The sequence below is a fragment of the Xiphophorus maculatus genome, chromosome 9 (assembly GCF_002775205.1).
Source record: "Xiphophorus maculatus strain JP 163 A chromosome 9, X_maculatus-5.0-male, whole genome shotgun sequence".
Classification (NCBI taxonomy): domain Eukaryota; kingdom Metazoa; phylum Chordata; class Actinopteri; order Cyprinodontiformes; family Poeciliidae; genus Xiphophorus; species Xiphophorus maculatus.
In genome coordinates this window covers 31198947-31222839 of record NC_036451.1, presented here as the reverse complement: position 1 = coordinate 31222839, position 23893 = coordinate 31198947, and the positions used below count along the sequence as shown (strand labels likewise).

The 23893-nt window shown below is 42.5% G+C and overlaps 1 protein-coding gene across 7 annotated transcripts in view; it reads left to right on the top strand.

Moving 5' to 3' along the window:
* nfia (nuclear factor I A) overlaps positions 1-23893 on the top strand; it is an 80480-nt gene that overhangs the window by 39640 nt on the left and 16947 nt on the right. For all 7 annotated transcript variants that reach the window (XM_023338993.1, XM_023338996.1, XM_023338992.1 and 4 more), the window contains exons 4-5: positions 10118-10192; positions 13000-13117. In XM_023338993.1, the coding sequence (XP_023194761.1) occupies positions 10118-10192; positions 13000-13117 (193 nt within the window). The remainder of the gene's footprint in view (positions 1-10117; positions 10193-12999; positions 13118-23893) is intronic.

Genomic DNA, 23893 nt, shown 5'->3' with positions numbered 1-23893 from the left:
CGGTCTCACATGCTGAGAACGCAGCAAACTGACCCGGAAGTATATTAAATTGCTCCCATGAGCAGGGCACAGCACTAAACTCCGACTTACGTCACTTCCTAGGATACTCTCTAAACCAACATTACAAAATAAAATACAGAAATGTCAGCGCCTTTTATACAGTTACTGTCGGATGTTACTGTCGGATGTTACTGTCGGATGTTGCTGTCGGATGTTGCTGTCGGATGTTGCTGTTTAATGTTACTGTCGGATGTTACTGTCGGATGTTGCTGTTTAATGTTACTGTCGGATGTTACTGTCGGATGTTGCTGTTTAATGTTACTGTCGGATGTTACTGTCGGATGTTGCTGTTTAATGTTACTGTCGGATGTTACTGTCGGATGTTGCTGTTTAATGTTACTGTCGGATGTTACTGTCGGATGTTGCTGTTTAATGTTACTGTCGGATGTTGCTGTCGGATGTTGCTGTTTAATGTTACTGTCGGATGTTACTGTCGGATGTTACTGTCGGATGTTACTGTCGGATGTTGCTGTTTAATGTTCAATCAATCAATCAAATGTTATTTGTGTAGCTCATTTCAGCAGCAAGACATTTCAAAGTGCTTTACATCATTACAAACACAGAAACACAAAGCAACATAGAATCAATCATTAAGTCAAGTTCCATCAATAAATTTGTAATTGATTACATTTCAAATACAATCCTAAACAGGTGGGTTTTTAGTTGAGATTTAAAAGAAGTCAGTGTTTCAGCTGTTTTACAGTTTTCTGGAAGTTTGTTCCAAATTTGTGGTGCATAGATGCTGAAAGCTGCTTCTCCTCGTTTGGTTCTGGTTCTGGGGATGCAGAGCAGAACCAGAACCAGAACCTGAGAGGTCTGGAAGGTTGATACAATAACAGCAGATCTTTAATGTATTGTGGTGCTAAGCCGTTCAGTGATTTATAAACTAACAACAGTATTTTAAAGTCTATTCTTTGAGCTACAGGGAGCCAGTGGAGGGACTTTAAAACTGGTGTTATGTGCTCTATCTTCCTGGTTTTAGTCAGAACGCCAGCAGCAGCATCTGGATCAGCTGCAGCTGTTTGATTGATTTGTTGGACAGACCTGTGAAGACGCTGTTGCAATAATCAATACGACTGAAGATGAACGCATGGATGAGTTTCTCTAGATCTGGCTGAGACATTAGTCCTTTAATCCTGGAAATGTTCTTCAGGTGATAGAAGGCCGACTTTGTAACTGTCTTTATGTGGCTCTGGAGGTTCAGGTCAGAGTCCATCACTACTCCCAGGTTTTAGCCTGATCGCTGGTTTTCAGTTGTAATAACTGAAGCTGTGCATTGACTCTAGATCTATAACTCTAGCTCTATAACTCTAGATCGTTCCTCTTTAGGTCCAAAAATAATAACTTCAGTTTTGTTTCTGTTCAGCTGGAGAAAGTTTTGGCACATCCACACATTTATCTGTTCTAAGCTTCTGTTCAGTGATTGGATGGGGTCAAAGGTCACCTGGTGACATCGTAATGTAGAGCTGTGTGTCATCTGCATAGTTATGGTAGCTAATATTATTTCCTGTTATAACCTGAGCGAGTGGGAGCATATAAATATTGAATAAAAGGGGTCCTAGGATTGAACCTTGGGCTACCCCACATGTGACCTTTGACCTCTTTGATGAGAAGTTTCCAATTGAAACAAAGAAATCCCTGTTCTTTATGTAGGATTCAAACCAGTTAAGCACTGGACCGGAGAGTCCGACCCAACTCTCCAGTCGATTCAGTAATATGTCATGGTCAACACTGAGGTCCAACAGAACCAGCACTGTGGTTCTGCCACAGTCCGTATTTATATGGATGTCATTGAACACTTTGACTAGGCCAGTCTCTGTGCTGTGGTAACCATGGAAACCAGACTGGAAGGAGTCAAAGAGGTTGGTTATAGTTAGGAAGCTATTTAATTGTTTAAACAGCTTTTTCAATAACTTTGCTGATGAATCAGAGGTCAGAGGTCAGAGGTCGGCCTGTAATTCTGCATTAGTGATTTGTCCAGATTGTTCTTTTTTATCAGTGGTTTGATTACTGCTGTTTTCAGAGCCTGGGGGAAAACGCCTGATGAGAGCGATGAGTTTACTATTTGGATCAGATCAGCAGCAATAACAGGCAGGACTTTCTTAAAGAAATGTTCTAGAGTTATAGATCTAGAACATCCAGACAGCAGGAACTGGAGCTTATTGACTTATAATTTCCTGTAGGGTTTTATAATTAAGTAGTTGAAATTGGGTCATTTTTCCTGTATTTGTTTTGTTTGGGTTCAGCATTGGTTCTGACTTTATAGTGGATGTTCAGATTAATCCTCTGATTTTATTAATTTTCTCTGAAAAGAAACTGGAAAACTGGTTGCAAGCGGCAACACATTGGAAATCAGGCGTAACGTCACAGGAGGGTTTGTGTTTCTGTCAACTGTTGCAAATAAAGCTGGAGCATTGTTAATGTTTTTGTTTATGACATCTGCAAAGAAAGCCTCTCTTGCATGTTTTAGTGTTAAATGATAGTTACGTAGACTTTCTTTATAGATGTCACAATGAACATGAAGTTGAGTTTAACGCCATTTTCGTTCTGCCCTGCGGCAGAGTTGTCTTGCAGATCTAACTGTTTGTGTATTTCTCCATGGAGATTTCTTTTTACCAGACACAACCTTCATTTTAATGGAATCAATAATATCTGAGACTTTAGACTGAAAATCATTTACCAACTTATCTACATCATTACAGCTTAAGGGTGAGGAAGAAGAGTAGATTTGATTAAAAGTTTCTGCTGTGTTTTCAGTGAGAGAACGTTTTGTGATGGTTGCTGTTTGTCCAAGTGGGTTAAAAGATAAAGAACTTTCTAAGATAACAGGAAGTGATGCGACAGGCGACATCAGTTACAGAGACACTGGAAATATTCACAGCCTTACTGATAACCAGGTCCAGTGTGTGTCCTTGAGTTTGTGTTGCTTGTTTGACATGTTGTGTTAGACCAAAGGTCTCTAAAATATTAGCGAGCTTTTTTGCCCCTCTGTCTTGGGGGTTGTCAACATGAATGTTGAAATCACCAACAATTAATAAACAATCATAATCAATACATATAAGAGATAGAAGTTCAATCAAGTCAGTAAAGAAATTTTCCACAAAAGTTGGAGTTTTGTATAGAGTTACAGTCAAAGTTGGTTTGTGGCCTTTAACCTCAATTCCAAGATATTCAAAAGAGGTGAAGAGACCCAAAGAGATTTTACTACAATTTATGGTATTCTTAAATATTGAAGCCACGCCTCCTCCTTTTTTGTGTTTTCTATTCTCACTGAAGAAATTGTAGTTAGGAGGCGCAGATTCAATTAGTACGATCGATTCATTATTGTCATTCAACCATGTTTCTGTCAGAAACATAACATGGATATTATGCTCAGCAGTGTCGTATAAAGTACTGAAATCTCAGAGTCAAGTAAAAGTACAAGTACCTCTCCAAAATATGACTTTGGTAAAAGTCCAAGTCACTGACTGAAATGTTACTTGAGCTAAAGTCTTAAAGTATCTGAAACTTCTTGTACTTAAGTATGGAAATTACTGTAAAAATGGATGTACTCAAGTAATGTAATGAAAAGTACAAGTAAAAAGTAAAACAAAGCAAATGCAGTTTGAATGACATTTTTTATATTTTGGTAAACTTGTCAAATACACTTAAAATAATGTACCCAACCAAGTGCAGGCAAAATGAAACCTGCTAATAGATATACCTGCAGGCATCATTTAGTTAAGAAAATTAGGTGCTTTACCTATAGCACAAGGTTAACTTAACCTGCTTTACAACTGAACCAGCTTCTTAGTAAACCCTCCAGGACAGAAAATACAAAGTTTTTGTAAGCCTTAAGTTTTCCCTTCAAGTAAGGTCAGTGCTGAAAATGAGAAAAATAAATAGTACAGAAAATGCGGCCAACATGAAGAAAAAGATCTGTTACGATTACTCTACTTCACAAATCAGCGAATCAGTCAATGCTACAGTCAGTAGGTGGTGCACACAACTGGTCATTATGCAAAAGAAAAAAAGAATTGGGAGGGAAATGCAGCTTATTGGCATCTGAAGAGGGAGACCTTTTTTGTAAACCTGGTTTTGAACTTGCATGCCTTTCCTATATTCGTTAAATTTAGCCTAAATTGCTATCGCTATGGCTTCTGTCCCCCCTTGAACAGAGGAGTCTAGGTAGCCTGCTACAGTCAACATTAGGCCTAAGCTAAATACACCACGTATGGAACTGAAACAATGCCAAACAAAGTTCATTTATGGTCAACGTTTCACAATACAGTAGTGTCTAGTGACCAAGCTATAGTTACTGAAACAGGAGGATTATAACCATTTCATAAGACGTTACCTCGATGTGTTTCTTCAAGTTGGACGGGGAGGTTTTGTAAGATAGAATTTCCACATCTTCGCGCAGGAATAACATAAACTGCATGCGGTACGACGAATCTTTAACACCCACGAAAGAGTATATTGTGTTTAAATAAGGCCATGGGCTCTCATCACCAGCTGGTGGTTCCCCTGGAGCCGTGTCCGACGTAGTTGCAGTCGTTGTGGTCTCCGTCTCCTCCTCCATGTGGCTGCTGCTGATTGCGAGACTTGCTTTGTGTTTAATGGGAGAAGCGAAACAGGTGTAACCTATTGGTGGTGATGAACAAGCCCAGGCAAGCAGGCTACGGAGTTTGTTCGGTAGCCTACTTGCTACTTGCTAATCAGTAGGTGGGATCAAAACACTTTGTTTCTCTCTCTCGCTTTTTTGTAACGAGTAACTAAACCACACATTGAAAATGTATCGGAGTAAAAGTACGCAATTAAGTTCGGAAATATAGTGAAGTAAAAGTGAAAGTTATCAAAAATTTTAATACTCGAGGAAAGTATGAAGTACTCCAAAATATACTTAAGTAAAGTAGTGAAGTATTTTTACTTCGTTACTATACAACACTGATGCTCAGTGATGAAATCATTAATTAATAGAGCTTTAGCATAGAGAGATCTGGGATTTAACAGAGCTTGTTTTAGTGACTTGGAGGCCAAGAGTTCTTCAGTCTGAGGTTCCTTTAGGCAGGGGATCAGTCTGATGTTTGAATTAGGTCCCCTGTATTTTATGTTTCTGTTTCTTGTAAATTTTCTTGTAGTGATCCGGACAGGTAATGTCCTGTTCTGCAGTGCAGAGGGGCCAGACGCATGCTGGAGTAAGATGGGTGTAAAGATAAAGTCTGGACCCAACCTCAGACCTCAGAAACGCAGAGTGATGTTGCTGTCGGATGTTGCTGTTGGATGTTGCCGTCGGATGTTGCTGTCGGATGTTACTGTCGGATGTTGCTGTCGGATGTCTCATTCAACAAACTTGAAACATTAGTCTCCTCTTACAATTTTTGCTTAAATGACCTATTTAGGGTGACCCATATCCGTGACTTCTCAAATATCCGTGACTTCTCAAATATCCGTGACTTCTCAAATATCCGTGACTTCTCAAATATCCGTGACTTCTCAAAAATTCAACTTTACTGTCGTGTTTTAAAAGCGGACAGTCGGCTCAGTTTTCCCTGGCAGAATCCACAGTGAGGGATGATGGGACTGGGTGTGGATTCAGGAGGTGGTGGAGGAAAAACTGATTGCTTTATAGCACATCCTGTTTTCTCGGTAACTATTGATGTCACAAACTGCTGTTTTTACCTCTTATTGATTTTAGTTCACCTTTGCCTCTCGGGAATGTTTTTTTGGTGGTTGTTTGGTCTTGAATGTCTCCAAACAAAGGATCTAAAATCATGTTAGCTTGGTCTTCCACAAACTCGACAAGATGTTTAAATCTGACTCTCCTGCCAGTTTTTGTTGTATTTCTAAGCTGTGGTTCATCATCTTTCTCACAGTTTGTAAGGTAGTTTGGATGCTAGCAGCCTTAAGTTTGATGGGATTTCAAGTTCCTCTAAATACTGTAAATCTTGCATTATATTACAACATCCTCTCAAATACATTGCATATGCATACAGCATTTTTCTGTCCTCAGCTTTAATTGCTGTCCAGTTCAAGGCTTTATCCAAATAAGCTCCAGAAACTTTCATTTCATTTCCAAAGTGCTCCTTTAATAGTTGTTTAGCTTCTCTGTAGCCTTTACTTCCTTCCATATGTAAACAGCTGCGAACCAAATCTCTTGCAAACCAGATGTAAATTGTTCTAGACAATACAGTCTGTGTTTATCATTTTTAGTCTTCAGTTGTTCAAATGCATGAACAATTGAAGACTGGTATTTTAATGGGTTACCATCAAACACAGAAATATTTCTCGGAGGTAACAAAGACAGGTTTTGCTGGCTGACAATAAGTTCTGCTTTGTCATTTTGTCTTTGAATAACAACATTAAAATTTTCATTATCAGCAGTAACAGCCACATCTGGGAAATCTTGTGCAGTTTGAGATGCATTATGATCATAAGTTGCAGTTTCATTTTCAGTGGGATTCTTATTTTGAGGTTTATTCTCTGCTGAGCTTAAACTCCTGGGAGAAGATGTACATCTCTCACCAATGGTCTGTTGAGGTGGAGTTTTTGGTTTAGCACCTAGCTGCATAAATTCCACCTTGCCGTCTATCGACTCTGGTTCTTGATGAGAGCTATAATATTCATTCATGTCGTCACCTAAAGATGGTTTCTGGTCCACCTCATCACTTTGCAAGGTTTTCATTTTAGCAGTTGATGCTGCAAGATCAGCTTCTAGCTCAATTTGCTTCATCTCTAACTTCAATTTTGCTTCCTCCATTTGCAAAGCATGTTTTTCTATCAAGGCAGCGACTCGTGCCAGTGCAGCAGCCTGTTCTGCTTTGGCCTTTTTTTTAACTCTGAAGACACTGAGGATGATCTAGTGGGAGAAGATGACTTTGATTTCTGTGATACATTAGATATGCTGTCAGATGGTCTGATTGTTGATTATACAATGTCTTTTTTCCATGTTTCAACATCTTTCTAGTTCCGGCTCCCAATCTGCCTCTGCGCAAAAAGACGCGCACTTTGAACATCCTCAGACGGAGGCGGAGTTTCGGGGTCAGACATTGTTACACAGATCCCTTCACTTTCAAATAAGTTCATCAATAAACATCCTTCTTTGTTACAATCCTTTTCCAAAATCCACAGCGTTGCTTTCTGTAGTGATCGATAGTTTCTCTGTAGCGCAGCGGGGCTTTCATTCATAAACTCAATCAGCTGATTTTACTCACGGCCCGCTGGCTGCTTTCTTTGTGCGTCTGCGAGTGATCGGCTGGATCCCCCAACTTTACTCTTGTCGTCAAGTCATCAGTGAAGTTTTTCTACTTGTTAAGGCTACTCTTGCATCCTAATAGGGTCCAAATATCAAAAATGCCAGAGTAGTTTTTTCGGAGGAGGTTTTCGACTCACTCAAAATAAAAAGCACTCGCAGAGAGTATTCTGGTTTCAAAAGGTGTTTTCTTTACTTATAAAAATAACAGAAATATTCTCCAAGTTGACTTACAAAAATGTAAATATAAACGTTAATTTGTGGTAGAAAAACTGTTTCACTCCTCACTCCTTCACCAAACAATCAGATCAACCACAGCAGCTGCTTCTGCTTGTTAATCACAGCAGGAGGCTGACTGACGAGGAGGAGCGTCTCAGCATCACAAATAAATAACAATAGATCTACCATTCACATAATCTTGGATCTGTAACATTAATAATTTAGCAAAAAATAAGTTCATCTATTTCTTAATAGGCTCCAACAATTACATTAAAGTTTTAATGCATTAAAATTGATGTAGTTAATTTGGTAACACTTTATTTGATGGGTTGTGAATAAAACTGTCATGACATTGTCATAAACATGAGAAAGTCTTCATGAATATTTATGACTGTTGTCATAAAGTGTTATTCGGTAAATCATGACACTTTTAATACAAAGTTTACATTTAAAATGTCTTCGTTATGACAACTTGACATTAACTGAGAAATCATGATCTGACATAAATTTGTTATAAAAGTATTACTGATTAAACTTTAAAAATTATGTAGCTTTATCTGGTAATATTATATTGCTCTGCCATTTAGTTTAGTCTTAAATTTCTTAATTTAATTGATCCTGAAGTTTTACAGCAAGATGTCTGCAAAGCACTTATGAACTTTGCATTTGAAACATTATTTCAGGCCGTTTTAAGTAGGGCAGTACACCATCTCCACCAGTGGGAGGCAGCAGTGCACCAACAGGCGTGCAGTGTGTTGGTGAAGAAGAAATCTTCCATCTTGAGGGGCCAAACTAACACAAGTTGTAACGGCCAGACCTGCTGTTTAAACCGAAGTCTGACACCTAATACATCTGAGGTTTGTTTCTTATTAACTTTACATTTTCTTTGAGAAAATAACATTGTCTATGTTCTCTTTCTTTATAATGTTAGCTATGAGCCATTCAAGCTAATGCTACCTTGCTGTAAGTTAATGTTAGCTAAAGTTATTAAACTCCATAACTGTAAGGTTAGCCCTTAATTTTAAACATATTTTATAGGCAGGTAAATAAGGTTTTCCCTCTAATTTTAATCTGACAAATTAAAAGCTAATATGTTAGTCAAAGTTATCCGTTATGTGTTTTATTTAGCAACTTGGCTGATGCAACATGGTGCTTGTGTTGTTTGCTTTGGCAACTTTATCCACATAAAGACCCGTTTCAGCCTAAGGACACATGGTGGGGGGCAAAGGCGGCTAATGAAGACGAGCTACAGGTGTGGAGGATGATGATGAGGACCAGCCACCAGAGGAAGAAGCAGATGAAATATCCCCAAGGAAATTAGGTAAGTCATTTTTGTGTTACTACTTTCTCCAGGTAAGGGACAAAGGGGGAGCAGGAATCAACATCCACCAACTGAGTTAATAAGTTACGTTTTAGACAGCTAATTGTTGTCAAATGTAAAACTAGTGTTTATTCTATTTATTTATTAATAAACTTCTTGCAAACATCCATAAACCAGAGTATCTGGTTGGAAATAATTCTGATTGCTCGTTAAGTGAACAGATCCACTCATGTACCTAAAACTATACATTAAATGATGCAATCTGAATAACAGGCTGATGAATTTCTGTCAAACAAATATTTGATCAGAATAATTTTGTTCAGCCCTAGTCATTATGCTAATTGTATTAATAATTGTATTGCACTTTATAACAAACACTTTTGTGTAACTGTTTTTTTTTTTTTTTCATTCATCCATACCACTTCCTGCACCCCCCACCCACCAGGGGGCGCGCCCCACACTTTGGGAACCACTGCACTATGAGATTGTCCAGAAGAAATTCTCCAAGTTAGAATTCATGAAAAGGCTTTCACCATGATTAAGTTTGACCACAACCATTGGAAGAACAGCTATAATTTCTGAGCATTCTGGACAAAGATCTGCTTCCAGGAAATGAAGACAACAAGAAGATCTCCCTGTTACTGAATGACGTCTTCATAACTGCTGCTACTTGTTGCACTTGATGTAAAAGGAATTATTAATGACTATGTTGTTAATGAATTTGACAGTATAATAAAGCTTAATGAAATCTTTATTGTTGGTCCTACTTGTTCCGCTTTATTTCAGGTTGAGGAAATATTAATTACTGTTTTGTTTGACAGTGTAATAACACTTAAAGACATTACTGTGACTGCTATTGTGACATTTATCAAATATGATGTTTCTTGGTTAATGTCAAGTTGTCATAATGAAGACATTTTGAATAATGTAAACTTTGCATTAAAAGTGTCATGATTTACCGAATGACACTTTATGACACCAGTCATAAATATTCATGAAGACTTTCTCATGTTTATGACGGTCTTATTCACACCCTGTCAAATAAAGTGTTACAGTAAATTTTTTTGAAACACAGTCCCGTCTCTGATAACTGATCCACTGAGCCGGTTCGGATCTGTACATCCAGACACGGAACCGGGTTCTGTTCAGGTTCCGCTGCGCTTATACCGACGGCTCTGTTCTAAATGGGACTTAACTGGACTGATTCACAATAACTGAATAATCCTGGATGTTTCCATGGAAACCTGTGATGTTCCACCTGAACTCTTCCTCCTCTTCCTCTACAGGTCACCTGGGATTCCAGGACAGCTTTGTCACACCTGGAGTCTTCACCGTGGCCGAACTTGTCCGAGTCTCCCAGAGTGAGTCTCGCTGTTTCTCTTCCTTCTCTCTGATTGGTCCGTTAGTGACAGCTGCTCTGTGATTGGCTCAGCAAATTATTATTTTATTATTAAACTTTTTAATTGTTTTCAATTTTTATTTAATTTTGTGTTTTTATTAATTTTATTGATTATTAAAGTTTTCAGTTATTCTTGTGTTTTATATTAATTTTGTTTGCTTAAATATTTTTATTTAACTTTATTTTTTAATAAATTCTGTTCCATTATTTATTGTTGGTTAACATGTTTATTCTATTCCAACTCAGACAGATTTTTGGTTCATCTTTGTTGCTTAGTTCTCGATCATTCTTTTGCTCCCAGTTTTGACCAGAACCAGAACCAGACCTGCTCCAGTTTCATGTTTCATTTTTTTGCCAGCTCTGCCCCCGTTCACCTGGGCTGGAGGAAAGCACAGGTGTAAGCACAGAGCCTGGAGGCGCTCCTTTACGGACCACAGCTGTAGGACAGTTGTCATGGAAACCAGCTGTTGGTCTGCAGTCCATCTGATGGCTGAGCAGTTTTTCTGCTCTCTAGCTCCCTCTGTTGGGGATGTTGTGTCGTCTTCTGGTTCAGACATCAGGTCCTGCTGTCTGTCTTCAGCCATGTTGGATGGTTTTTAGCTCCAGCAGATTAAATGTTTCTGCTGCGGCTCCTGAAGCTGAAACACACATTGTCTCTTTCACACACACACACCAAAACAAAGGCTGTCGGGGTGTGTGTGTGTGTGTGTATTGTGTGGGTCAGCACATTTGCAGCAATGCAGCTTTGAAAGAATCACTTATAGATTAGAGTACAGGAGAGTGCATGCTCTGTCTGAGTGTGTGTGTGTGTGTGTGTGTGTGTGTGTGTGTGTGTGTGTGTGTGTGTGTGTGTGTGTGTGTGTGAGGTCACAGCAGCGTTAGCATCAGAAGAAGAGTAATGCAGCACCAGTAAAACCAGTTCAGTCCAGCAGGTAGAATTGGTGTTGCTGGTTTCTGACCAATCACACAGCTTCGTCTGGGAGCTCTGTGCCCCGAGTTTTGTCCTGCAGGCTCACTGAACAGTTCAGGTCACCAGGTCTTTTTCTTCTCTCCCTGCTCTTGTGACCCAGAGAAGCCCGGATAGTTCCAGAGCGGCACAGAACCACCTCCAGGTACTTGATGCTGCTTTGACCCACTTGTTGTGGTTCTGGTCGGGTCACAGATCCAGTGTGGACTGGTCCTCTCAGCTGAGCAGCTATAGTGAAACTTCTCTCAGCTCCTAAATCCTGCTCAGAGTGAGACCTCTCTGCTTCTGCTCCTCTTGGTTCTGACAGCTGACAGAACCGAGTCCCAGATCCAGGTGGGATCTCACCTTTACTGAGTCCAGCAGTAGCTCCTGCTGATACGCACACACACACACACACACACACACACACACACACACACACACACACACACACACAGCAGCAGTGACCTTGGTGCTGTACAGCCGTTACTCCCTGGCAGCCAATCGAATCTCTGCCTGTCGATCAATATCCTATTAAAGCAGCAGAGAGCGAGCAGTGGCCCGGTCCAGCTGGTCCAGAACCGACCAACAGAACCACTTATATAGGTTCTGCCATGGGTTGTGGTGAGCCGTCCCAGAACAGAGGAACCTGTCCGGGTCTGTTCTGGCTTCTCTCATAACGAAGCGGGTTCTGACCGGGTTCTCAACATGTGGGCCAGCTGTCAGCTGGGGTCATCCTCAGGGTCTGGGTCCAACCGGAACATCTGGGTTAGGCTCAGTCCAGAGAAAGCTGGGTTTGCTGTGGGCGTGCACGTTGAGCTGGTTGCGGCGCAGCGTTGGCACTGACGGGTTTCACACTCTGTCAGGCCAGTGACCCATTTGGCTGGGAGGAAAAGCGAGTGGACTTCCTCCACCCCTCCTCCGTCCTGCCCTCTGTTGCCCTGGGTAACACACACACCTGGTCAGGTGCCAGCAGCAGATGGTCTCGCTGCTCCACCGCAGCAGAGAGCGTCTTCATGATAACCATCGTCATGGTAACCATGGTCCAAAAGCTCTGAGGTGAACCAGCTTCACTGACAGAACCAGAGGCAGGCTGGACCTGAAGGAGGTGTTCCTCAGGGATCTGGTCCAGATCATTTCCTGCTCCTTCATCCCATCTGGGAGGTTCTGGGATCTGCTCCCAGTTTGAACTGGGAATGCTGGAAACAAGCAGGAGAAACTTGGAAGCACTTCAGGGTTTTGGTTCTGATGAACTTCCCAGCTCTGTGCTGTTGTCATTATTATTATTATTATTGACGCTGGATTGTCCAGGCTGGCTGTGAAACACTGATGTGGAAACACTGCTGCTTCTCTCTTAGGAGAGCTCTCTCTCTCTCTCTTCCTCTCTCTGTGTGTGTGTGTGTGTGTGTGTGTGTGTGTGTGTGTGTGTGTGTGTGTGTGTGTGTGTGTGTGTGTGTGTGTGTGTAAGCTATCTCTGCAGGGCTCAGTGATAGATAGATGGGCTGAGCTCACGGTGCTGAGCTCAGCAGAAAATTACCCAGCAGGTCCTGTCACTCCTCTTCCTCTTCCTCCTCTTCTTCTTTCATCCCATCACGCCATCATGCTCAGTGTCAATAAAGCGATGAAGAGGAGGGAAGGGGGGCTGGAGGGATGTCTGGGTTTGAAGCTGATTGCTGCCTTTGTTCAGCAGAGTTCACAGAGAGGAAGAGGACGATGATGAAGGAGTCTCGGGTCACGACTGACACGACCTCGGACTGAGGATGGAACTTGGTTCTGTCCATCCTGCTGATCAACCCGGTCTCTCCCTGTGTTCTATCCTGCAGCTCCCATCGCGGCCGGAACCGGACCCAACTTCTCCCTGGCCGACCTGGACAGCTCCTCCTACTACAGCATGAGTCCAGGAGCCATGAGGAGGCCGCTGCCCAGCACCTCCTCCTCCAGGTGAGAACACACCTGCTCACACAGAACGGGGACAGGCAAACTGGACCGGGACCGGAACCAGCAAAACGTTGTTGTTGGTTCTAGTTGTTTGTTGTTGTTGGTTCTGGTTGGTTGTTGTTGTTGGTTCTGGTTGTTTGTTGTTGTTGATTCTGGTTGGTTGTTGTTTGTTGTTGGTTCCGATTGATTGTTGTTGGTTCTGGTTGCTCCATCATGGCTGCATCAGTTTTATTGTTTTCTTTTTATCACCTTCCTTCGTCTGTTTCTGGTCTGGTGAACTTGTCATCGCCCCTAACAACTTTAACATCCATCCATCGGTGGCGGCAGCCATCTTTCCTGCTGTAAACTGAGCGCTCAGTTCTTCTTCTGTGGATCGGAAACTATTCACACAGAAGTCTGACTCGGTTTAACCAGCAGGAAAAATTCACATTTCAGCGGAAAAAAAATCATTGAACATAAAACCTGCTGTGAGAACGGAGCTAAACGGAACAAACAGATTTCTTCATCAAGGTTCAGTCAGGATCAAAACTGGTCCTCCAGAATCAGGACCTGAACCAGAACCAGGACCTCATGTCATATCAGAATGAGAGCACTTGATATAATTCACAAGAAGCTTCAAACGTTCTGAGATGTTTAGGAAGAAAAGCAGGCAAGACAAAGAGCATTAACCACATGTACACACACACACACACACACACACACACAGCGCGTCTGCGCTGCTCGCAGGGTTTGGCCTGACCTCTGCTGTTCAATCTATGCGGTCGCAGGAGTCGTATGTCTGCTCAACTACCTGTCCTGCAACTGTCTCTCTCTCTCTCTCTTATACACACTCAGTTTGTTGCTTCCTGAGCAGGACCGGCCAGCACGTCCAACCTGCAGCTCACTGGATCTCAGTAACATGAACAGAACCGGGCTGCACATGATAAACTGTACTAACAACAACAACAATAATAATAACAATAACTAGAAATGGTAAATGGGCTGAACTTATATACAAAGTTGGTATTCTGTCACCTGAAGAACATTTCCAGGATCAGAGGACTCATGTCTCAGTGAGATCTAGAGAAACTAATTCAGGCATTTATCTCCAGTCGCATTGATTCCTGCAGCAGCGTCTTCACAGGTCTGTCCAACAAATCAATCCTCCAGCTGCAGCTGATCCAGATCGCTGCTGCTGCAGTTCTGACCAGAACCAGGAAGATAAAGCCCATAAACCCAGTTCTCCAGAACCTCCACTGGCTCCCGGTAGCTCAGAGAATAAATTTTAAATCCTGTTAGTTTATAAATCACTGAACAGATCAGAACCACAACACATTAAATATCTGCTGCTGCTGGATCAACCTTCCAGACCCCTCAGGTTCTGGTTCTGGTTGTGCTCTGCATCAGAACCAGAACCAAACAAGGAGAAGCAGCTTTCAGCTTCTGTGCACCACAAATTTGGAACAAACCTCCATAAAAGTGTAAAACAGCTGAAACACTGAGATCCTTTAAATCCAGACTAAAACCAGCTGGTTGAATTTGAAACATAATCAATTATGAATTTAACGATGGAACTCGACTTGATGTCATGTTTTGTTGTTGATTCTATGCTGCATGACTTTGTGTTTGTGTTTGTTATGATGTAAAGCTCTTTAAAATGCCTTGCTGCTAAAATGTGCTATACAGATAAAATTTGATTGATTGACTGATTGACATAAAGAGACATTCTAGTGCAGGGCAGTGCACTGCTAATGTTTATGCTAATGCTTGAAATAACTAACCCTAATAACTTGAGAGAAAAAAATAGCTAAAATGCTTATTTTATTGAAGGGACTAATATTAGTGCACCAACCTGAGAGGAATATTGAGGCTTTTATTTTGAAATTCATTAAGCTTCCTTTTAAAGGGCCACACTAATCCCATGTGTGGCCCAACAGTGGTTGGGCTATTTCTTTTCTCCGATAGTACCACAATTCATATGTATACCTCACTTACAAAAGTAGCATGGATGAGAGAGACGTGGCGCTCTGAGCTCTGAAACTTTTGGCAAAAATATGAAAATTAATTTCTGGGAGCCTGGGTTTACTCTCTGAAACACCTTGACAGAAAACCGTAAGAACTAGAGAAATTTTGAAAAGATTTTATGGAAGCAGACACTCATGACCAACTTCCATGCCAATAGGGCGATATTTGTGGGCATGAGGGCGAGTTAAAAATGGTTTTGGGGTCAGAAATCCACACAGTTTCTCACTCTAGTGAAGTAATATTGCGCAAGGCAATGCACTAACCTGGGAGAAAGAAATAGCTAAAATGCTTATTTTATGCTAAAGGCTAATATTAGGGCACTCCCTAAGATGGTGCACTAACCTGAGAGGAATATTAAGGCTATTATTTTGAAATTTTCAGCAAGCTTCATTTTAAAGGGCCACAATAATCCCATGTGTAATAGTGGGTGTGTTAAACCAGTCATATAATGGCCAAAACAGCAATTACCTGTTGTGAAAAATATGAAGGCTTTTATTATGTAGGGTATGTGATGCTCTCATTTCGACACTCCATTGTGGTTGTCAGTTAAGGGTATCAAGTTTCATGATGGTACTTACTTCCTTTGCTCTTCTGCCATCTTGTCTGTATTAAATGTTCTGTCAAGGTGCTATTTCTATATTTCTAAATGCCACCTCTGCCCTCTGTAGTAAGTCAGCGTTCCACCATCACTGTAGTCCTAAAGGGCAGCTCTGCTGGAGAGCAGACACAGAGGGGCAGACAAAATTCTGTCTATTTTGAGTCTGACACAAAACTGTCAGTTAGAATTTGTTTTGAGTTGAATTTGGCTTGTTTTTTGTTAATTATGTTGCCACAGATACTCGAAATGCCAACAAAATTAATTGTTCCCCTCATGGGATCGAGCCGCACGTTTTGATATATATATTGTGAGGGGGCATGCAGCGAGCTGCATTGCATGGAGGCAGTGAAATGCCTTGCTTTGTTGTTCTAATACAACGTGTTCCACATTATTATGCAAGTGATATTTTCTCAGATTTCCTGAAATGGTCAATGTAAATGATGGTCAGTATAATTTTCAAGTCATGAACTATTACAGTATAAATCATATTTTACTGAACAAAGCTCCCCAGGAGAACAGTATTTTTTTCAAAAGTAGAAAACTCAAAATGCAAAATGATCTAAATTATTATGCCCAGCAGATTTTCTAAACATTTTATGGATTATAAAGAACATCTAACGGTCATTCTGTGAATGTGCAGCATTAAGTGTTCACATGTAGTAAAATCAAAAGCTATTTCAATCAGAACCATCTTAACAAACCCAGTTCCATGTTAACTTTGGACCTTCTCTGGTATCACAGCACAATTCTGGATCCATTGAACTTGTGAGTTTGTGGAAAGTTTCTGCTGAATTTCTCTGCAGGATGTCAGAAAACCTTTCAGAGCTGCTGGTTGATATGAACTGGATTCAGATCTTCTGCTGGAGGAAACTCCAAAGGTTATCAGTAGGGTAGAGGTCAGAGGTCAGAGGTCATGGTGACCACACCATGAGTTTCTCCCCTTTATGCCCATAGCAGCCAATGACACAGTAGTATTCCTGGCAGCATCAGATGGTGGATTGTGATGATGAAGATGGCGGCGCACGCAGTTGCAGCGGCCCATTGCTCTCTCGGTCGGTGCTATGCTATGTTTGGCTGCTTGTGAACGTGTTGATTTGTGTTCCGTCATGTCAGACAAACAAAATATACAGTCGGGACGATCTCCTGACGATCGGTTCCCGCTACGAACGAGATGTTACAGCTGATTTTCAACGCTTGTTCAATATTCCGGGGGACATAGCGAGGAGCCCCGGCGCGCCGTGGATTACCATTCCAGCAGGGGGGAAGCGACGGCGGCGTAGAGAGAGAAGGCAGAAGCGGGGCTGCAGGGCCGGCCTGCTAGCTAGGCTACGGAGGCAACCACACAAACCACCGCTCCCCAGCCTGTTTCTCTCCAACGCCAGATCCCTTGCAAACAAGATGGATGAACTGAGACTACAGGCTGCATCTCACAGCACAGTGAAGGACAGCTGTGTTCTTCTGATCACGGAGACCTGGCTGCATCCAGACGTAGCGGACTCTGCCATCGAGCTAGCAGGCTACACAGTACAGCGCCGCGACAGAACGAAGGACTCCGGTAAGAGCAGAGGAGGAGGCTCTGTGTACCTGAACAACACCTGGTTACTAACACAGCGACTGTCATCAGCCATTGCTCCCCAGACCTGGAGTATGTGACTGTTAGATGCAGACCAATATACCTCCCCAGAGAGTTCACCGTAGTCATGGTAACCGCTGTTTACATCCCACCGGATGCTAATGCTAAAACAGCTATTGGACTTTTGCATGGCAGCATTAGCAGAGCATCTATCCAGATGCTGTGCACATCATAGCGGGGACTTCAGCCATGCAGACTTGAAGACGGCGCTCCCCAAGTTCCACCAGATGTAAAGTGTGCTACAAGAGAGGCTAACACTCTGGACAAAGTCTACTTCAACATCAAGCTAGGCTACAGGGCTAGACCACTTCCTCACCTGGGTCAGTCGGATCACCTGTCCCTGCATTTAATTCCTGCTTATGCCCCCCTCAGGAAAACTGCTCCAACCAACAGAGGCAGCCACACTACACCAAGCGACCCACAACACCACACCCCTCGTTGTAGAGGAGCACGAGGTGAGGCGCACACTGCGGGCCGTCAACCCAAGGAAGGCTGCTGGACCTGATGGCGTCCCTGGACCTGAAAGACTGCGCCGATCAGCTGGCTGGAGTCTTCACCAGGATCTTCAACCAGTCCCTAGCCCTGTCTACAGTCCCATCCTGCCTGAAATCTTCCACCATAGTCCCCATACCCAAGAAACCTCACATCTCCTGCCTCAACGACTACCGGCCAGTGGCACTAACCCCTGTGGTGATGAAGTCTTTTGAAAAACTGGTCCGGGGTCACATCACAGCACTTCTCCCTCCTGGCTTTGACCACCACCAGTTCGCCTACAGAGCCAACAGATCCACAGAGGACGCTGTGATCACGGCCCTCCATGCTGCTCTGTCACATCTGGAGCAGCAGGGGAGCTATGTGCAGATGCTCTTTGTAGACTACAGCTCTGCTTTTAATACCATCCTCCCTCATAGACTGGTGGACAAACTGGGGGACCTGGGCCTCCCTCACTCCACCTGCATGTGGATCCTGAGTTTCCTGACCAACCGACAGCAGAGAGTTAGGGTGGGAAAACATACATCCACTGCCCTCAGCCTTAGTACTGGCTCTCCACAGGGCTGTGGGCTGAGCCCCCTGCTCTATTGTCTGTACACATACGACTGCACCTCTGCCCACCACAGCAACACCATCATCAAGTTTGCTGATGACACCACAGTGGTGGGGCTCATCTCAGGAGGCGACGAGTCCGCCTACAGGGGAGAGGTGGAGCGGCTGGTGGTGTGGTGCAGGGAGAACAATCTGCTCCTCAACAACTCAAAGACAAAAGAACTCATAATAGATTACAGGAGGAATAAAACGGACATTACACCACTAACCATTGGGGGAAAATGTGTGGAGAGGGTAGCTGATTTCCGTTTCCTGGGGGTCCACATTGAGCAGGGCCTCACATGGAACATGAACACCTTGGAGCTGATAAAAAAGGCCCAGCAAAGACTGAACTTCCTGAGGGTTCTCAGGAGGAACAGCATCAAGGAGAAGCTGCTGGTGTCCTTCTACAAGTGCTCCATAGAGAGCATACTGACCTACTGTATCTGCGTCTGGTATAACAGCAGCACTACGGCTCAAAGGAAAGCTCTCCAAAGGGTTGTGAATACAGCCCAAAAAATCATTGGCTGCCCTCTCCCCTCACTGGAGGACCTGCACAGCGACCGCTGTCTAAGAAAAGCACAACACATCACAAAGGACACTTCTCACCCTGGACCTTCTCTGTTCACACTGCTGCCTTCAGGCAGAAGATACAGAGCAACCAGAACCAGAACCAACGTCTCAGAGACAGTTTCTACCCGACAGCAATAACAAAACTAAATGCAATCAAAAACAACCATTAATCATCATAAATGATGTATGTGAGAATGTGGCTGTTCTTATTTATTAGGTTTTTTTGCCAGTTGTTTGTTGATTCTTGCGTTGTGTGTGAATTGTGAGACAGTTATTTTTTGTTTTTGGGCATGTGCACCGACTGATGGCACCTTTTAAATTTCGTTGTTATTGTGACAATGATAATAAAGATTTATCTTATCTTATCTTATCTTATGATTTTGCTACTGAAGGTTCGGCTCTTCTTTTTGAACCATGACAGAAAATGATCAGTCAGAAAGTCCATCTACTTTGCTGAGGTCATTTTCACACCTTCATGGACTCTGAAGGGGCCGACCAGCTCTCTCTCTCTCTCCCCATGATTCGGCCCACAGCATGACTCCACCACCTCCTTGCTGACGTCACAGCCATGTTGGAACCTGGTGGCCATCCACCACCAATCCACTACTGCGTCCATCTGGACCATCCAGGGCTGCACAGCAGTCATCAGTGAACAAGTCTGTTTGAAAATTAATCTTTATGTCCGGCTGGGCCCACTGGGACCGGTTCTGCTTGTGAGCTCTGGTTAGGGGCCCAATAGTAGGTTCATGCACCTCTGGAGGATCCTCCAGCTTGAGGCTCCAGAGGCTCCAGCAGCTTCTAATAACTGTTTGCTCCTTTAAGGACATTTTAACAGCTGCTCTGTGGTGTCTAACAGAAACATTCCTCATTCTGCCTTTATCTGTAAAACCATCTTTGTTCTGAATCAGCCATAAATCTCTTCACAGTACAATGATGACGCTTCAGTTTTCGTTAAATATCTGAAGTTTTCATACCTTGTCATACGGCACTACACTATCTGATGGTTTCCATCAGCAGAGATTCTTTCTCTTTCCCATATTGCTTGAAACCTGTGGCCTGTTTAATAATGTGGAACATCCTTCTTCAGTAGATTTCCTTTAATTGAGCTCAGCAGACAAACTAATCAACCAGCTCTCTGAAAATAATTATAGTGATTCAAAGAGCCCTGACACACAATAGCATCTATAAATTTAATAGCACAACAAAAATGTTAATCTTTATGACACTTTAATCCAATTTGCATAATAATTGGGAACACAGTGTAATAACAACAACAATAATAATAACTAGAAAATTTCTGAAGAAATTTAAACGGGACCTGCCAAAGTGTGCCCGTCGGTTGGAACTCAGCCTTCTGATGCTAAAGATTAGCATCAATGCTAAATTAGGTTACAATGTACTCAATAGCATGTGGAGAATCATAAGCATGTTGAGTAATATGGACTTACTCCATTCAGTATGTTAGAGTTAGTGTGTAAGCTAAAATTAGCCAAAATGCTAATGTTTGCCTAAATGCTGTCAGTAGCATGTTGTCTTACATTTACTTCCTCCATTCAGAATACTAACCATGGCTAATAAATAAGAAAAATAGATATAAGCTTTTTTAGGGAAAAGGCTAATGCTAATGCTAATGCACTGCCTTGCTCTAGGCCAGTGGCCAAAGTGTGTGGGGCGCACCCTAGGGGGGGCGCAGTGCCATTGCAGGGAGGGCGTGGGAAGCGGTATGGATGATTGAAAAAAAAAAAAAACAGTTACACAAAAGTGTTTGACTGTAAAGATGTAAAGATGGTTTGTAGTGTTTTTGTTGCAACCTGAAGTGTGAAATAAACTTCGGTGGGGTTGGGAAACACAATATGTGTAAAGTTTATGTCTGATTCAGGGGTCGGCAACCTTTTCTATTCATAGAGCCATTTGGGACCGCCTCCCAATAAAAAGAAAACACTTGGAGCCACAACCCATTTTGACGTCATAAATATAAAACCTATATGCTATGTACAAAAATTGATACTATGTGGCGTTTATGAAATCAACGAACTGCTGCAGAGAACACAACATTTTATTTCTGCACGTAACAAAACGCATTTTACACTTTGTTGATGCTCAATTTCAAACAAAATACCTTCTGTCTATTTGAGTCTTTGTATTTAAGAAATAAAAATCGAAACTTACCCAACCTGCACTGAAGGAGAAATAGAAACAGAATGCAGTCACCTGTCCTCCTCTTATTCAGGAGATAAAAATCAAAACTTATCCAAATATTATCCACCGGCACTGAACCAACCAAGCAAACCAAAAAATGCGCAGCCTGCTTCTGTGTCCCGTAGTACGGCGCCCCCTAGGAGACATGGTGAAGTTTTTTCTTTTGCGTTCCCTCGTAATAATCTACTGGTCAGTTATGCAGCATAATTGAATCCTGTAGCCTTTCTTATGGTGGGCGCCGTACCTTCTGCTTTAATATAAGGTTATGTGACGTTTTTCCATGAATGTTAGAATCTTTTTGTGAAATATCTGAAGTTTTATATCTTTCTTTAGGATAGAAAGGCGCCACAAACCTACGATATAAACAGAAACTTTCTGTAAGTAGGAAAGAAATAAAAATACTTTATAATTTGGACTCTTTCTGAGTTATTATCGCGGGTAATAAATCATCTGACAGTTTTGATTGTGTCTCTGTTGTTCTAGTCTGAATGGTTTAAAGAGCTGCTTTCAGTTCCATCTTAGCCTTAACAGACATAAACATGCAGGAAAAAATAAATCGATTTTCAATCAGTGTTTTGCACCAAACAGTTTTTACTATTAACAAGTTTTTATTATTAAAAACACGACAAACTAATGATGGTAAAGGGCAGCACTGGGTTAACTCTGGAATCTCATCTGTCCATTTATCAATCAACTCCAAACCTTTTCTTTGTTCTGTCACAATTATCAATTTATTCCATTTTGATGATCAGGCTCCAAACTTTGCCAGGACTGACCGCCCCGCTCACCGCTTCCTCATACACACAAAGCCAGCAGGTCAGTGACCTTCCCATTCATACCTGGTGACGTCACGCCCACATCGACACACCTAAGTGAAAGCCTCCTGCTCCTGTCATATCAATAATTACTTATTTCATTCATATGGCCCTTATAGAGCCTCAGTGAAAACTTGTTTATTATTATTAACCGTTTGGTGCAAAACACTGATTGAAAATGGATTTATTTTTTCCTGCATGTTTATGTCTGTTAAGGCTAAGATGGAGCTGAAAGCAGCTCTTTAAACCATTCAGACTAGAACAACAGAGACACAATCAAAACTGTCAGATGATTTATTACCAGCGATAATAACTCAGAAATAGTCCAAATTATAATGTGTTTTTATTTCTTTCCTACTTACAGAAAGTTTCCGTTTATATCGTAGGTTTGTGGCGCCTTTCTATCCTAAAAAAAGATATAAAACTTCAGATATTTCACAAAAAGATACTAACATTCATGGAAAAACCTCACATAACCTTATATTAAAGCAGAAAGTACGGCGCCCACCGTAAGAAAGGCTACAGGATTCAGTATGCTGCATAACTGACCAGTACAGTATTGCGAGGGAACGCAAAAGAAAAAAAATCCCCCATGTCCCCTAGGGGGCTCTGTACGCTTCAGCCTTTCGCATCAGCTCTGAAACGGCTTTTTTTCTCTCCTCTCCCTCGGGATATTTTTTAGCAAAGACAGAGCGTTTGCTCTTGAAATGTCTTTCAACATTTGACTTCTTGTTGTTTGCCAGTCTTTCGCCACATATTAAGCAGACTGGTGAACCAGTTTCATCAGCGGTGAAAGCAAAATGATCTGTCCACGTAGCATTAAATGTTCTGCCATCTTCAGAATGTTTCCTTTTCTTGGATTTATTCATGATGTATCTTCCAGGCAAGGATCAAAAAGTCAATAAATCGGTGAGCTAAAAAAATGCGGTCTGCCAGACATGTGGGGTTCGCAAGGAATGCCTGTCGCACATCGGCGGACTCGTCAAGATGGCGCCGGCGCAGCTGGCTGCCTGCAGACGCAGCTCCCGTCGTGTGTGTTTGTCTGTTTATATTTGCTGTAACCGATTAAGGATCCGTGCTTGAAGAACCCATGGATCATCAGTTGGGCTTTCCACAATGGCTGGATGTGGTTCTGTCGATGTTCTCTGCGTTCTTCTGCTACTTTTTATACTCTTGGTTGCGGAGAACCTCGCCGAGCGGAGTAGCGGCATTGTTTGCGCGTGTGAACGGCTGATTGCGCTGTGTAAGCCTCTGCTGCTGCCCGGAGACGGGCCTGTGGTCCCGGAGGAGTTACGGAGGAGACAACGGGGCTGCAGGTCTGGAGTTAAACGGAGGTAGAAGAAGAGACGGCGCAGGCCAGCGGTACCGGCGATTATTGTAGGGAACGTGAGGTCTTTGGGAAATTGGACAGACGAACTCATGGCACTGGTTAGGACCCAGAAGGAGTACTGGGAGTGCAGTATCTTCTGCTTCACGGAAACCTGGCTGCACTCGCTTATTCGGACTACAGCGTGGAGGTTCCTGGATTTTCCTTGGTTCGGGGACAGGGACTTTTCCAAGAGTCGGAAGAAGAGGGGCGGCGGGATTGCACTTTATGTGAATGAGAGGTGGTGTAATCCCGGTTATGTTAACGTGAAGGAACAGATTGTAGCCCAGACATTGAACTTCTGGCTGTGGGAATGCGGCCGTATTATTTACCGAGGGAGTTTACGTCCGCCATTTTGATCACTGTTTACATTCCCCCATCAGCTGATGCAGCGGTGGCCTGTGACGTCATCAGCGCTACTGCAGCCAAACTCCAGACTCAACACCCGGACGTTGTTATTGTGTCTTTTCTCTTGTCTTGTCTCTATGCTGTAACTGCGAGGTAATTT